Raw genomic sequence first — 14849 nt, 5'->3', positions numbered from 1 at the left:
TGTTCAAGTTGGGGTTGGTAAAATGTTTAAATGTTTTGAATGAAGATCCAAAACTTACCAAGGTCAAAAATATAGTTACAAAAAAAATTAAGAAAACAGCCATACTGTGAAATTTAAAGTAACTGCTTTCTATTTGAATATATTTAAAATGTAATTTGTTTCTGTGATGGCAAAGCAGAATTTTAAGCCATTGCTTTATTCTTCACATGATCATTCAGAATGCATTCTAAAATGCTGAGTTGGTGCTGAAGAAACTTTTTTAAAATTATTATCAATGAGGAAAACAGTTTTGCTGCTTAATATTTTTGTGGAAAACTTGATATATTTTGTTTAGGATTCTTTGATGAAAAAAAAAAAGTTTAAAAGAACAATTTATTTGAAATTTATTTCAAAATGTATGTTATTTAACAAACTGTGTGCGATTTTCTGTTAATTGCATATTATATTTACATGAATTTGGCTCAGGCATTGGAAGAATTAGATAGATTTTTTTTTTTTTTAGCATTTTATATAAACATCAAGTTGAGTAAAATGTGTGTGTATTTTTTTCTTCAAAACTGAATATGTGGATGACACAGCTGTCCCAGAGCAACACACTTCATTTTCTCACTTGGATGTTTGTGCATTTATCACATTGTCACTCTCAGCAGTATTGACAAGTACAAGGAAAAATATTGGGAATGAAAACTGAATGTCATACTTGTTGCCAATTCTCCACTGAATGATGTTTAGGTATAATACATTAATGGGTGTTTCTTCAGATATGTGCACCTTTGACCCTGTGAACTTTTACAAAAAAAAAATAAAAAAAAAAAAAATAAAATCTAACTTTTAAATTAACTTTCCACACTTTTTCTAGTCTATTTCATTTATCTACCTACAGTGTCCAACATACATGTATCATACATGTATTTTTGTCATGTATATCACAGATTTTTTTTAATGTATATAATATGATTTTCTACGTTTATGTAATCTAAAGTCTTCTTGTGAATAAAATTAGTAAAATGCTTCTTATTAGTAAAAATGTAAAATGTATATATATATATATATATATATATATATATATATATATATATATATATATATATATATATATATATATATATATATATATATATATATATATATATATATAAACAGCCCACACAAGGTGACGCTTCCTACCTAAAATAGTTTAACGCCCCTGCCTCAAAAAAGTTAAACTTTCCACCCACATGTGGAGGTCATTTATAGTATTTTTATTTGCTTGAAAACTCTGGTTTGATTTAGTTTTCGTTCTGAAGCATGCATTGATTCCGTTTGTTTTCACTTGAAGTCAATGATGTCTAAAATGTGCCCTTCTGCTTGGCTCTCATTGGTAAATGTATTGCACTTCTCTGCTTTAATTCAATAGCGCTATTGACCCTGCGTGGTGTTCTCTCTGCCTCTTTTTTCCCTCCTGTTGCCATAGCTGTCATTGCTTGCTTTCTCTCAAGCGGTGTAACACACACATTCAGTCGCTCATACGATCACTTTTTGTCCTTCATTTTTGTTGTCCCCCTCAGACATGCAGACGGATCAATAAAGTTTTGGGATGCCACAGCGAGTAAGTGTCTACGCTTTGACAAGCTTGCTCCCCCTTTTCAGCCTCATGCGGTTTCCGTCTCATTCTTTCTTACCACTGCCTCGTTTTGGATGAGCAACCTCCCTTGATGCTTTGCCATATGATTCCTCATTTCTCATTCCATTCTTTACTACTCAGACCAAACAATATATGACCAAAATAGACATTCAAATACCACATATGTGCTGGTTTCACAACCATGGGCATTACATAAAGGAATATTTAAGGTTCAGTGCAAGTTAAGCTCACCCATTTTTGGCATAATGTTGATTACCATAAAAATAACTGATTTATACCTTGTTATCTATTTAAAATGGTGAGGACCTTACAGTGGAAGTAAATTTAAGAATTTATATAAGAAATGTTAAGTTTACATGAATTCTTGTTTTAAAATGTTTTGTTATTTCAGCTGTAAAGATGTTTAAAATCTGCATGAAATCAAAATTGACACTCTTTACTTTGTTATTGCTAGTCTGTAGGTGAAAATTAATCTGTGCAACTTAATACAGAAAAAAAAGTTAGTCTTGGTCATATATACTGTAAATATATAATTTATTTTCTTAAAGTAGACACTAATCCTTATGGTAAACATAATTATGCTACTGTTAAGTTTAGTCGATTGAGCTTAACTTGTACTAAATACAGAATATTTTCTTTAAAGCACTGTTTCTGTTTAAACACCTTGTTCATCATATTCAGTATGTAATAAGATGTGATGTGGTGATAACCTCCTTCTTTGTCAGTCACACTGCAGATGTTGTATAAGCTCAAGACGTCAAAGGTGTTTGAGAAGCCTAAGAGTGGAGATGTGGGACGCAGTGCTGAGCTTGTGGAGGAAGACCCCTATGCTGTTCAGATGATCAGCTGGTGCCCGCAGAGCCGTATCTTATGTGTGGTTGGCATCAGCGCCCACGTCATCCTGTACCGCTTCAGCAAACATGACGCCAGCACCACCATCACGGTGAGTTGAGAAAACAAGTGTGTTCACCCAAGAATTCTATCAACATTTACTCGCACTTCCAAATCTGTATGCCATTTCTGTCTTCTGTGGAAAACAAAAGAAGATATTTTGAAGAATATTGTGTCCATACAATTAAGGTCAATGGGTTCCAAAACAACAGTGGACATCATTGACTTTTATTGAATTTTCATTGACTTTTACTTACATCATGTGCAATCAAACCTCTACAAATGATTCAGATTGAAGCAGGACGACGTGGGCTTCAACGAGCCCAAAAGAGCCCACGTCACACCTCTCTTTATCTCCCTGCACTGGCTACTAGTTGCGGCTCGGATCAAGTTCAAGACATTGATGCTTGCATATAGAACAGCCACAGGCTCAGCACCCTCCTACTTTCACTCACTCTTACGAATCTACATTCCCTCCAGAAGCCTGAGATCTACAAGCGAGCAGTGCCTTGTGGTACCATCACACAAGAGGCACAAACTCCCTTTCCAGAACATTTTCGTTCACTGTTCCTGGCTGGTTGAATGATATTCCTACCCCCATCTGGAATGCTGAAATCCTGACAATTTTCAAGTGACAGCTGAAACATTTAACTGCATCCTAAAATAAAAACAAAAACAAAAAAACTTTGCTTTCTCTTTCCTTAATCCCCTCCCTCTAGCTTGTACTAATCTGAACAATGTCTGAAACTTTGTATTACGAGGACTTCCTGTGTTTATTTGGCTCATTATGATGAATTGCTTGTTGTATTCCTCAACTGTAAGTCGCTTTGGATAAAAGCATCTGCTAAAGAATAAATTTAAATATAAATGTGAATGGACAAAATACACTTAGGCTACGTTTACACGAAAATGGTGTAGTCAAAAACGTAAAAGTTTTTTCCTTTCGTTAAAAAAAAAAGAAAAAAGAAAATGTGATAAGGTTGCCATCTTCAAAAACTTGCATTTTGAAACCTATTTTAAAAAATATGCTTTTTCAGTCCCCAAAACGCTGTTGTCAGTCAAGACGCATAAAAAGTTTCCCTTTTTTTGCTGAAAACATCGTCGTATAAACGGACCCTTTTTTTTTTGTTTTTCAGAATATCGTCTATTGTGTTTAGCAGAAGAAAGAAGTAATTTTGAGCAAACTATTCCTCTAAGGCGATGGATTTGATGGATCAACTTTTGTTGTATGTGTGTGTATAGTCCCTAGAGGTGCGGTTGCAGTGTGAGATGGAGGACGTCATATCTCCGTCGGATACAGAGAACACTCCAAGTTTTTCGGACCCCAGCGGTCACTCGCCCCAACCTCAGCCTCCCAGTCCCCGCAGCAACACACCGGACAGCATGCGGGACAGCATCCCTTGCCTCAAGTGAGACTATACAGAAATTTTTCAATATTTATGTTTTCTTATGTAGGACTTGACAAGACATCGTTAGGTTGCTTACTAGATAATGGTATATAGAATGTATTAGGCTAAATAAAAGTGTAACAATCAAATTAGATTCCACAATAAACTGATTTTGAATACTTACCTCAGGGTTAAAGATCGTATGATCCGAATGCCTCCTGGATACCAGGCAGAGCTGGTGGTTCAGTTATTATGGGTCGATGGAGAGCCGCCACAACAAATCACCAGCTTGGATTTAAACTCCGCCTACGGACTGTAAGTGGCCTCTCCTTTTTTATGTCATCCATTTTTTTCAGCCAATAGAATCTCTAGAATAGAATAGAACAATTTTCCTTGCACATAAATCCTGTAGTATTACATTCAGATATATTATGGTAATACCAAGGATTTGTGGACTTGTTTGAACTTATTTACCATGGCATATAAGTATGGTAATCAAACATTGGTCCTCCCATATTTAATGTAACTGATTTGTCATCATCAAAACTCCAAACTCATGTGTCAAGCTGTTAATATTCCAGGGTGTTTGATTTTTGATTAAAGTGGTGAAACCTAATTATAATTTGGCCTTCTTTTGAATCTCTCCCTTGTTGTCATCCTGTTTTGATTAAGTCGCAACCACGTGCAACCTTACTAAAGCGTTATTACAAGCAAAGGTTGCCATGGTGATGTCTGGCTACAGTGGTCAGAAAGACTTTGAATTCCTTTGAATTCAGTCCAGCAGATTAAATGTCACTGCACACTCACTGTCATTCAGGCCGCATGTGTGTGTGTGTGTGTGTGTGTGTGTCTTGTGATTTGTTTGTTCATGACTGGACCCAGGGGTGTGGGATTTACCAGTGATTAATAGAACATTTTAAAATCAGTCAACTGAAATCATAAGTTTACATACCCCTTGTAGAACCTGTTGGATGTTTAGCATTCTAGAAAACATAAAATATATTAATGTGTTTATTTGCTCAAAAATACTGTAAAAACACTGATACTGTAAAAAAAATATTATTACAATTTATATATGTGTCATAAATAAAATGTGGTGTTCAAGAAACATTATCATCAATGTTGAAAACAGTTATGCTGGTTAATATTTTTGTGGCAATCATGATACATTATTTGATGTATAAAATTCAAAAGAAAAGCATTCATTTGAAATAGATTTATTTATTAATTTAAAATGTTTTCACTATATTTTATTTAAATTTTATATGTAATGTTTATGGATTTATATATTTCATGTAAACGTTTTAGTACCTCTGTTGTGCATTTATGTCATCCCCCCCCAAAAAAAAAAAAAAAACATATACGTAGTTTGCTTTATATTTATCTTATTTATATTTTTAATCTATGTTTCATCAGGGCAGTACTTATAAATAAATAAATAAATAAATAAATAAATAAATAAAAACAAATTTATTTTTTATTATCCCATTTTAAATAAATAAATAATAAATAAATAATTATAAACATTTTACAGATTCTGCAAGGGGTATATAAACCGAGCAAAGCTGTGTGTTCAATACTCAATAATCATATTATATTTAGTCATAACTGCATTTGATAGAAACATTGTTAGTCATAACTGGAATTTATGATGGGTTTTTTTGTATAACTGACAATTTTAATATGAAACATATATTGTGTATGATCAGTGAGTGTGTTTGTGCAGGTTGGCCCTAGGTAACTGCAATGGTTTGACAGTTGTGGACTACCTGCAGAAGACCATATTGCTGTGTATGAGCACCCTGGAGCTGTATGGATCTGCAGACCCTTTCCAGCGACTAACACGCTCTCCTCGCAAAAACCGGCAGTCCACATCAGGTACACATGCACCATGTGTCTCAGAATCCCACGAATGTTCAAATGCAGTGTGTTTCTTTGTAACAAAGCTGTAAAATAAATATCAGCTGTGAACACACACACGTATGTTGAATTGATGTGTGTTTATTTTTAGCATTTCTGTTATATAAATATCAGCTGTCAGATTTCAAGCTGTCTGTCTTTTGTCCTTGCCTGTAAATATTCTGTCTCTCTTCTATTTAACACACACACACAGTCCCTCTCCTTAACTGCATGGGACAGACTGCATTCATGGTTGCCTTCTCTGCATGTCGTCTGTTGTATCTCTGTTGCTGTTGGTCTTTGCCTGAGCACGACACCTAACAGAGAACACAGCGTAACCTGCCATACGGACTCGCTGTTACTAATCCAGCACAGACCTCACTCCCCCTGCACTCCTCTATTCTCCTACCCTGACTGCTTACGCACATACACACTCACACGGACCATCCAGAGAAATGAGATGTCATAAGTATAAGCTAAAGATGAAGATCAGTTTTCACAGAGCTTCATCAAAAGGAAGCTGCAGGGAGGCGGCCATGCTGGCTCCTCACTTCAAAGTGGACGCTCTCCCTCCTCTTGTTCATCCAGCTGTATCTTTAGAAACTGAGAGGTTTTGAGCCGACATGGAGATGCAGAGGTGGGCAGAAAGGTTGTTTGGTGCGGTCAAAGAGTGATTTTGATCCGTAGCTTATGTAAGCTCTTAAAAAGAGAGTGAACATCTTAACGCTGTGTAGTTTCGGGTTATTTTGACGGGTACTGGAGGGGCATTGGATCATCGGCGGGGGGGCAACTGTCGTTTGATAAATATTTTTTTTGACGCATTGGCAGGCATCATAGTAGCATGGAAAATCCAGACCTAAATCTGAAAGATCTATATAGAATGACAATGAAAGATTTAAGGCCCGTTCACACAAAGAACGATGACTATAAAGATAACGAATTAAGCGTCCACACCAGCGAACGATATCTTCTGTTTATTCTAAGCGCACGCTCGTCTGGCGCTTTAATTTCTCGAGCGCGTTACAACAGGATGGATTCTGATTGGCTGTCAATTTTTTTTATCGTTCATCAGCTGGAAAAAAAATTTTTTTGAAAGTGATTCCAACGATATTGTTTTTTCTTTGTCTTTATCGTTATAGTTGTGGTGTGGGACGCTGCTGTTCTTTAATACTGAAAACGATTTTTAGAACTATATCTTTATCGTTATCTTTATAGTTATCGTCCTTGGTGTGAACGGGCCTTTATACTTGGGGTATTATCTAAAAGAGGAACAGAAGACAGCGCTGAAATTTGCTGTGTTTGCCGACCGGATACGGTTCCAATGATCTATATAGAATGACATTCTACCCTATAATGTTAGCTCCAATGATCTATCTCTGCATTATATAATATTTTTTTTTTTTTTTTTTTTTTTTTTTTTATACCTGTCTTGATTCCTAATACACAACAGATGACGATTGTTAGGTTAAAACGTTCAGAATACGATTCAATATAAGGTTAGTATAGCCTAGTTCAGCACGTCAGCGAATGGACAGCGACTCATTTCTCGCGTTCTATGAGTTAAGTAGCCTACATTTTTGGGAAAATGTACATTTTTGGGAAACGCACGAGGAATTGCGGCTAACTAACCTTGCACGTAGAGAGCGCTTTTAAGAGCTAAGATAGGCTAGGCTACATCGAGGGAAACCCGGCCCAGAACAGATAGCCTAAACAACAGAACAGGACAGAAAATAATAATATAAATATAATATAGGCTAAATAAAAAACATAAAATTGGCCTACAATGAATAGCTATATATTTTTTATACAATAATTTACAAATTACGACGACAAAAATAAAACACTGAATCAGTTTGAAGCTTTGAAAAACCGGCAAAAAAAAATGTCCCCATCAGACAAAGTATTTTCGTATAGATGTTTCCTGAAAACTTAAGGCTTTTTTTTCTTTAATAAACGAGTTTGCACATCATCACACAAAAGTCTGCGTATGGACCAACAGAAGACTAAAATTCGCCTGCAGAGAATAAGGATGTCACAACAATAATGAGCCACTCACACAGGGTATAAGGTTTAACTGATTTTGTAGTTTTTGATTTGCGTAGAATGCAAATTCTGTAGAACTTGAGAAATAGATAAAATAAAAATAAAATACAGGAAATGGAAAAAATAAAATACAGAAAATACAAAGTGTGCTTCAACAATAAAAATAATTTCTTTAAACACCGTTTTTTCTTAGGGTTTCAAGGACTTTAAATACTCTAGGACTCATTTTCTAAACAAAATAAATAAAGGACAAAAATAAATGTATTTTCTGCTATTACTTTATGCTAATACTTGGTTTTAACCTGGGTTACACACCTCCCAACAGTTTATGCACGCACCAAGCAGAAATGACATCAGCCCGTATATCTTTACAGACAGCCAAGTATAAAACACAAAATGCAGTTAGAACCCACAAACATTCATCAACAATTCACCTGTTTTTTTTTTTTTTTTTTAATTAGCTGCTAACAACTGTCTATAATATAGACGGACAAACTGTTCTTCAACTTGAAATGGATTTTGCGCGCGCGCTGCAAATCAAATGTAACAAGTTTACTCGGCGACCAATAAGCATTCACCATGACGAAGCCTAGTAACGTGCCATGAGCAACCAAAATTATGCATTTTCCCCATTATTTTTATTTTATTTACTTTAAGTTACAGTTGAACATTTAATATTAAAATAATAACTAAAAAAGGGATTTTTTTTTTGGGCCACGCCATGGCCTGTAGGAGGGGCATCAATGACCGCTAGGGGGGGCACGGCCCTCGAATGCCCCACCACAGCGCCGGCACTGACGCTCACCCACACACTCAGACCAGTGTGTATAAAGAGACTGTTTTGTACACTCTCTCTCTGTTTTCCAAACTGATGGTCTGAAAGGGGCAGCAGTCCCACTCATTTTTTTTTATTCTATCATTGTTTAGTCTTTCTCTTTGAATATGGTGGGATCCATAAGTATGAGACTACTGGTCAAAATATTTCTATTTTGAAATTTTGAAGGCAGTTTTTATTATTATTATTATTATATTGTCAGCATAATTAAAGTTAAAAATCAAAATCCACCTCCACACACAGTGGAAACAGTAATATTGTGAATTATTATTATTATAAAAAAAAAAAAAAAAAAAAAAAAAAAAAAAAAAAAATATATATATATATATATATATATATATATATATATATATATATATATATATATAAATACAATTAATTATTGTGAAGTCAGAGCTGAATTATAGCCATTACTCCAGTCTTCAGTGTCACATGATCCTTCAGAAATCCTTCTAATAGGGTGATTTGCTGCTCAACAAACATTTCTTAATATTATCAATGTTGAAAACATTTGTGCTGCTTATTATTTTTGTGGAAAATGTATACATTTTTCATGATTCTTTGATGAATAGGATTTTTTTTAAAAGCATTTATTTGATATAGATTTGTTTTTTCTGTGTTGAACAATTTAATGCACCCTTGCTAAATAAATAAATTTACAAAATCTCACTGACCTCAAACTTTTGAATGATAGTGTAAATATGTTTCAAATCATGTACACCCACATGAGTTAAAGACGTATTAGTTCATGTTTTATTATAAACTATTATAAACTGTTTTATTATTATTTGTTTCAGATTTTAAAATCCAAAAACTTTCTGTTTATCACTAGGTTTTAAATACATTTTGAAACCCTGTAGGGTCTCAGACTTTTGGACCCCAGTGTATCAGCAGTGCTGCAGTTAGCGCTGTGTGTACAGCGACACAATAAAAATGCTTACCTTACAATCAACAAATTCAACATTGTTATGTGGTAACTTCCAATGCATATGAAGACAGCTAAGCTCATGTGATCCGCCTGCTATCAGATACTCACACTCGGGTTAGACAGGAAATCCATCAGCAAAATACATCCATACCTAATATTCATGCATATACATGCATCTTCACATACAGTATACACTTTTAGATAGACACAGAAGAGAGAAGGCATTTCTATTTATGTTAATATTTATGTTTGTTTTGTTGGTTTGTTTGTTTGTACAATTTCAGTGCCTCCTTTTGCAGTGGCTGTTAATCCCAAAAGATTTTTCCATCGGTTTAGTTCTGTTTTCTGCCTTATTTTTGTTGTTTTCGGTAGATATTAAAAAATACAAAAGGTTAGGCTTCATTTTCCTATTTTCATTCCTTCATTTTCTTCCTCAGTACACTGGGTCTTGCTCGGATTGCGGTCACACACGTTTTGTCACTCTGAGCCTGTTTTGTTCTTCTCTCCTCCTCTTTTCCTCCCTCACTCCATGTCTCCTCTCGTGGGTGGCGGTGCTGGGGCATGGGGGCGCTGTTGCAGACTTTTGCATGCGCGGCCTGTCTAACTTTCATTCCGATTCAAAGAAACGGATCCGTACTTCCTACCAGAGTAAGTCATGTCTCCCGTGAAACGCAGATGGGGGCAGCACAACAGCAAGGAGGCAAAGCACAGACAATAGGATGTAATTTATCAAAATTAGTTGTTTTGGTTAAGTTTACCAAAGGTAGAGTTACCATACCATATTACACACAATACAATATAAAATTATTTATAGTAATACAATTAATTGTTACAGAATATCATATTCCCATGTTCTGAATTTGCAAACATCCAGTTACAATCTTTGATTGTCTCCTTGCTAAGTGTTTTATTGATTTGTGCCAAAGGTATGAAAAGGAATAATAACAAATAAAATACTAATAAAAAGTCAATTTAAGTCAACATTGCTAAAAAAAGAGAAGCTTTTCATAAAACGTTGTAGGTGACTTGTGACTTTATTTTATTATTTATTTATTTTTTTAAATCTACCATCTATCTGATAATCATAATGGCTCAAAAAAATCAATATTTCATACAAAAACATACTATGGCAAATAATTTATCCCATTTGTGAAAATGAGGCTTTCACTGCATTTCTTTGTATAAAAAAAGTTATTGCTATTATTATTATTTTTTTTATCACCAATATTTGTTAAGCGTCTACTTTGCAGAAGCACTTTAGTTTGCACACACACTTGTAAAATGATTGATATTTCTGCAGTGCAGTCCTTATCATGTTTTTACTGTCGTGCCTTGAGTAGCATCGATGCATTTTTTCTCTCCTGCATACACACACACGTGCATGGAACTGTTGGTGGTGATGGTGCACATGCTTGATTCTGGAGTTAATATAACCAGTGCAGACAGGAGTAGAACAACCATGTCATGGCCTGACATATAGTTTAAAAACTGTATGTTATGAAGATGTCTATACATCTTCCTTGCATTGCTCCAGGATCATGATATTGTCTCAGACCACATTGTTTGTCCTGGTGTTTGATGCATGCCAATGTGTTTGGTGGTAATGGAGCCCGGTGATTATTGTCATCTGCTTCCTCTTACTGTGCCTTCCATGTTCCTCCATGGCAGGTCTTACGGAGCTTTCTGATAATCAGGTGTCTTTGGACCTAGAGAGGAGCAAGTCACCCACCTCAGGTAAACATACCCACTCATGACCGCACACATAGCCTCACCACCTCTGATAATCACGTGTACTTCTATTTTTGATAGCCACATCCATGATTGGCCACACCCACTTAATTTAGCCACACCCACTCATGACCATGCTTATCTCAAATAACCATATCACCTTTGATAATCACACCTACTTCTGATACGAATAAGAATACTAATACTGATAATAAGAAACTAATTCTACCTTTGATAGGCACAACCATTATTGGTCACAGTTGCTAAATATAGCCACACCCACTAATGACCATGCCTACCTCAAATAACCATATCACCTATCATAATCATCATAATCACACCTAGTGTGTGTTCCAATTTGCTTACTTATTCTGTGCCATTTTGTAGTATAAATAGTGTGAGTAGTGTGTTCAGACTGAAAATTCCAAAAATTAAAAAGTGCACTTTAAATACCCAGATGGTGCACTTATTTACCCAGAAAAAAAAAAGTATATGTCATTTGAGAAACAACCCTATTTAATTTTCTTCTGATAGCCACACCCATGATTGGCCACTCATGCCCTGTAAAATCACTATGACTACACCCACCTCTCATTGCCACCTCACACTGATAATCACACTTCTACCTTTGATAGTCACACCCATGATTGGTCACACCTACTTAATATAGCCACACCCTCTCACAATCACACCCACCTCAAATAGCCATATCACCTTTGATAATGACACATATTTCTAGTTCTGGTATGCATACCCATTGTTTGGCCACATCTACCCAATACAACCACACCCATCTCTAATAGCCACTCCCCACAGGAAACAATGATGGGGGAGTGTTTGAGAAACCTGTTTGATAACAGTCATTATATTTGAAATTCCACTACTATCTGTGAAAAAATCACACATTATTGCTTTAATGACAAAAACATTAAAATAATAACACACTTTAAAATAATAAAAATCCTTCAAACCTTCATCCTGCAGTTTTTCTCTTTTTCTTTTCTTTCTTCTTTTTTAAGTTTCCCCACAGCACAGGTCTTTAGTCCCTGGAGGCTCTTTTCTCCGCTCTTTTACCTCCAATGTCTTTGCTTCTTCTTTGTCTTTAAAGCCATCATAACCTGTGTAGAATTTTTATGAGGATTTGATAATGTTTACAGAGTTTTAGTCAATGTTTGCATCGCCTCAGTGGGATGAACATGATGACAACAACAGTTCTTGTCCTTGAGGATCTAAATAGAGCCCTTAATTTAGAAGAAGTATTTCAGTAAAGCTTTGATTGCTCAGGGGAAGAAATTTTACATTGTGTCTTTTTTAAGTTATTGTTGTTTGAAATACCAGAGGCATATTTAGTGTGGTGTCTCAAGAATACAAAATTTGCTGTCTGTTTTTCTCTCTCTCACTTCACTCTCATGTCTCAGTGCAGTTGAAGCTTCTGCTTGTTTTCCCAGTTCCCAGCTCAGCAGGCAGCCTGAAAGATGGAAGTCCCTTGGGAAAGCAAGCTGAGGGTTGTAGCCTGACATTAGTAGTTTGAGAAATAGAGAGGAAACATGAGGTTTACTTCCAAAATGTGGCTGTGTATCAAGTGTTTAAAGGAAAAATTCACCTAAAAATTTAAATTAGCAAACCTAAATAATTTATTTATTCTGTGAAAGACAGAAAAGAAGACATTTTGAAGAATGCCAATTTTCACCCAACAATATCAGAATTGTCAATTCTGGGTGAACTGTTCTTTTAAGATCTCAAATATTAAAATATTAATTATTTTTTTTTTTAAATCACTGGACATGCTTCATCGTTAAAGAAGCATGATTCTAAACCTGATATTTGAAAGTGAAACTCTGGGAAAACAGGCAGAGTTCAGGAATCCAAGTGCTCTGTTAACTTTGTGTCTTACCACAGGTGAAATAATATCATTTGTATGTCACTCTGTTTGTTGTGCTACATTCACAGCAAAGATGTTGAACCTTGAGATGATTATGATGGGCTGCATCTAATAAATGTTTGATGACACTGTTGTTATTTGACCTTTTTTATTTGTTATTATTTTTATCTCAGTTTTAGATGTGTGCTTTTGAAAGTAGCATTAAGCCAGAATAGATGAATAATGAATGGACGTCCGCAAGGTTGTGCAGATGTTTCTGGTGCTGTTTTCATGCGTTTGCTCAGGAGCACAAACCACTTCCTGTGCTAACATCACCTCAGTTGAGATAAAATGGCACTGCTTTAGCTACTAATGTATTTATCTGAAAAAGGTTGATTTTTACATCATACATTTTTTTTCTCTGAACTATATCTCACCTTTCTCTCATCTTATTTCTTGCCACTTATTCATATTATCTCTGACCTCGGTTTCCCATGCTCTCCATCAAGCCAAGTAATTGGACTGCACTCCACTTTGAAGTTCTCATAAGTGTTATCTCTCTCTGTCTAGTCGACTAGTTGTTGTTGTTTGTTGTTTGTGCGGGTGTTGAGATGGGTTGCTGAGACCCTGTTGATTGTGGCACATTGCCAGGTGGTTGATAAGCTGAAATGTCAGCCATCGACTGTGACCAGTAAATATATTTTTAGAGGAGATTATTCTGGAATGAAAGGGGAAAATGGGAGCAAAAGAAAAAGGATGTGAAAGGACAGAAAGTGGTAATTGAAGTAATGAAACCAACACACAAATTTAGGCTAGGTAAGTTTATTAATGTTTCTGAAAGAGTCTCTTAAGCTCACCAAGGCTGCATTTATTTAATCAAACATACAATTTTTTTTTTTTTTTTTTTTTTAGGAGTCGTTGATGGATAGAAAATTTGAAGAACGCTGTTGATTTGAGATCATTAGTAATTAGAACACTATTGATTTGAAATCTTGTTACATTATAAATGTGTTTTCTATCACTTTTAATCAGTTTAATGCACCATTGTTGAATAATAATAGTAATAATAATAATAACGTTCTGTGGCATTTATATTTGCCTTTTTTTAGACTTTTTCATAAAAAATTAACAATAACCCTGTTTTTAGATACCAGCTGTGCCGTCAGCTTTTGCTTTTATTTGTTATCATAGAAAGTCAAAGCACAAGTCAATACAATGTAAGCTGATGCTGCAGCACAGATGGGTGAAACAATGTGGACAGTCCTGAGTTTATATCGACAACAAATGGCAAGAAACAGTATTTAAATGAGAGCAAAAGGAAGCTTTTGGACAGATAGGGCAGAGATGGTTCCAGAAAAGACTGAGGAAGGCCAGACCAAGATGAGTACATAATGAATTCATTTCAAAGATTTGTTCATGTCCAAAACACTACTACGCCAACTGATGTGAAGCTCTAGAATTGCAGAGGTGTTTAATTTGTGGTGGAATCCATTCATATAGAAATATAGATAAAGGATCCACAAGCCTTTTCTTGCAACTGTAATTTTTGTTTGACTGTTGTTTTTTGGGAACTGCAGAAATTGTGTTGGTGAAGAACTCTAATCCAACTTTTGACAAAATACTGTCTGAAATATCGAATGCTTTTGGCATAT

At 35.2% G+C, this 14849-nt stretch overlaps 1 protein-coding gene across 10 annotated transcripts in view; it reads left to right on the top strand.

The window, feature by feature from the left end:
* The window catches only part of LOC109082037 (syntaxin-binding protein 5-like), a 130632-nt gene that overhangs the window by 88980 nt on the left and 26803 nt on the right, over positions 1 to 14849 (top strand). For 6 of the 10 annotated variants that reach the window (XM_042763754.1, XM_042763760.1, XM_042763758.1 and 3 more), the window contains exons 14-20: positions 1548 to 1588; positions 2350 to 2567; positions 3758 to 3924; positions 4093 to 4218; positions 5630 to 5781; positions 10188 to 10256; positions 11277 to 11342. In XM_042763754.1, the coding sequence (XP_042619688.1) occupies positions 1548 to 1588; positions 2350 to 2567; positions 3758 to 3924; positions 4093 to 4218; positions 5630 to 5781; positions 10188 to 10256; positions 11277 to 11342 (839 nt within the window). The remainder of the gene's footprint in view (positions 1 to 1547; positions 1589 to 2349; positions 2568 to 3757; positions 3925 to 4092; positions 4219 to 5629; positions 5782 to 10187; positions 10257 to 11276; positions 11343 to 14849) is intronic. The other 4 variants (XM_042763756.1, XM_042763759.1, XM_042763764.1 and 1 more) reach the window with 1 other exon arrangement.

Source organism: Cyprinus carpio, chromosome A9 (genome assembly GCF_018340385.1).
Source record: "Cyprinus carpio isolate SPL01 chromosome A9, ASM1834038v1, whole genome shotgun sequence".
In the NCBI taxonomy this organism is placed as follows: Eukaryota; Metazoa; Chordata; class Actinopteri; order Cypriniformes; family Cyprinidae; genus Cyprinus; species Cyprinus carpio.
The sequence above is the reverse complement of the archived record's forward strand: the minus strand, read 5'-3'. Positions and strand labels throughout refer to the sequence as shown.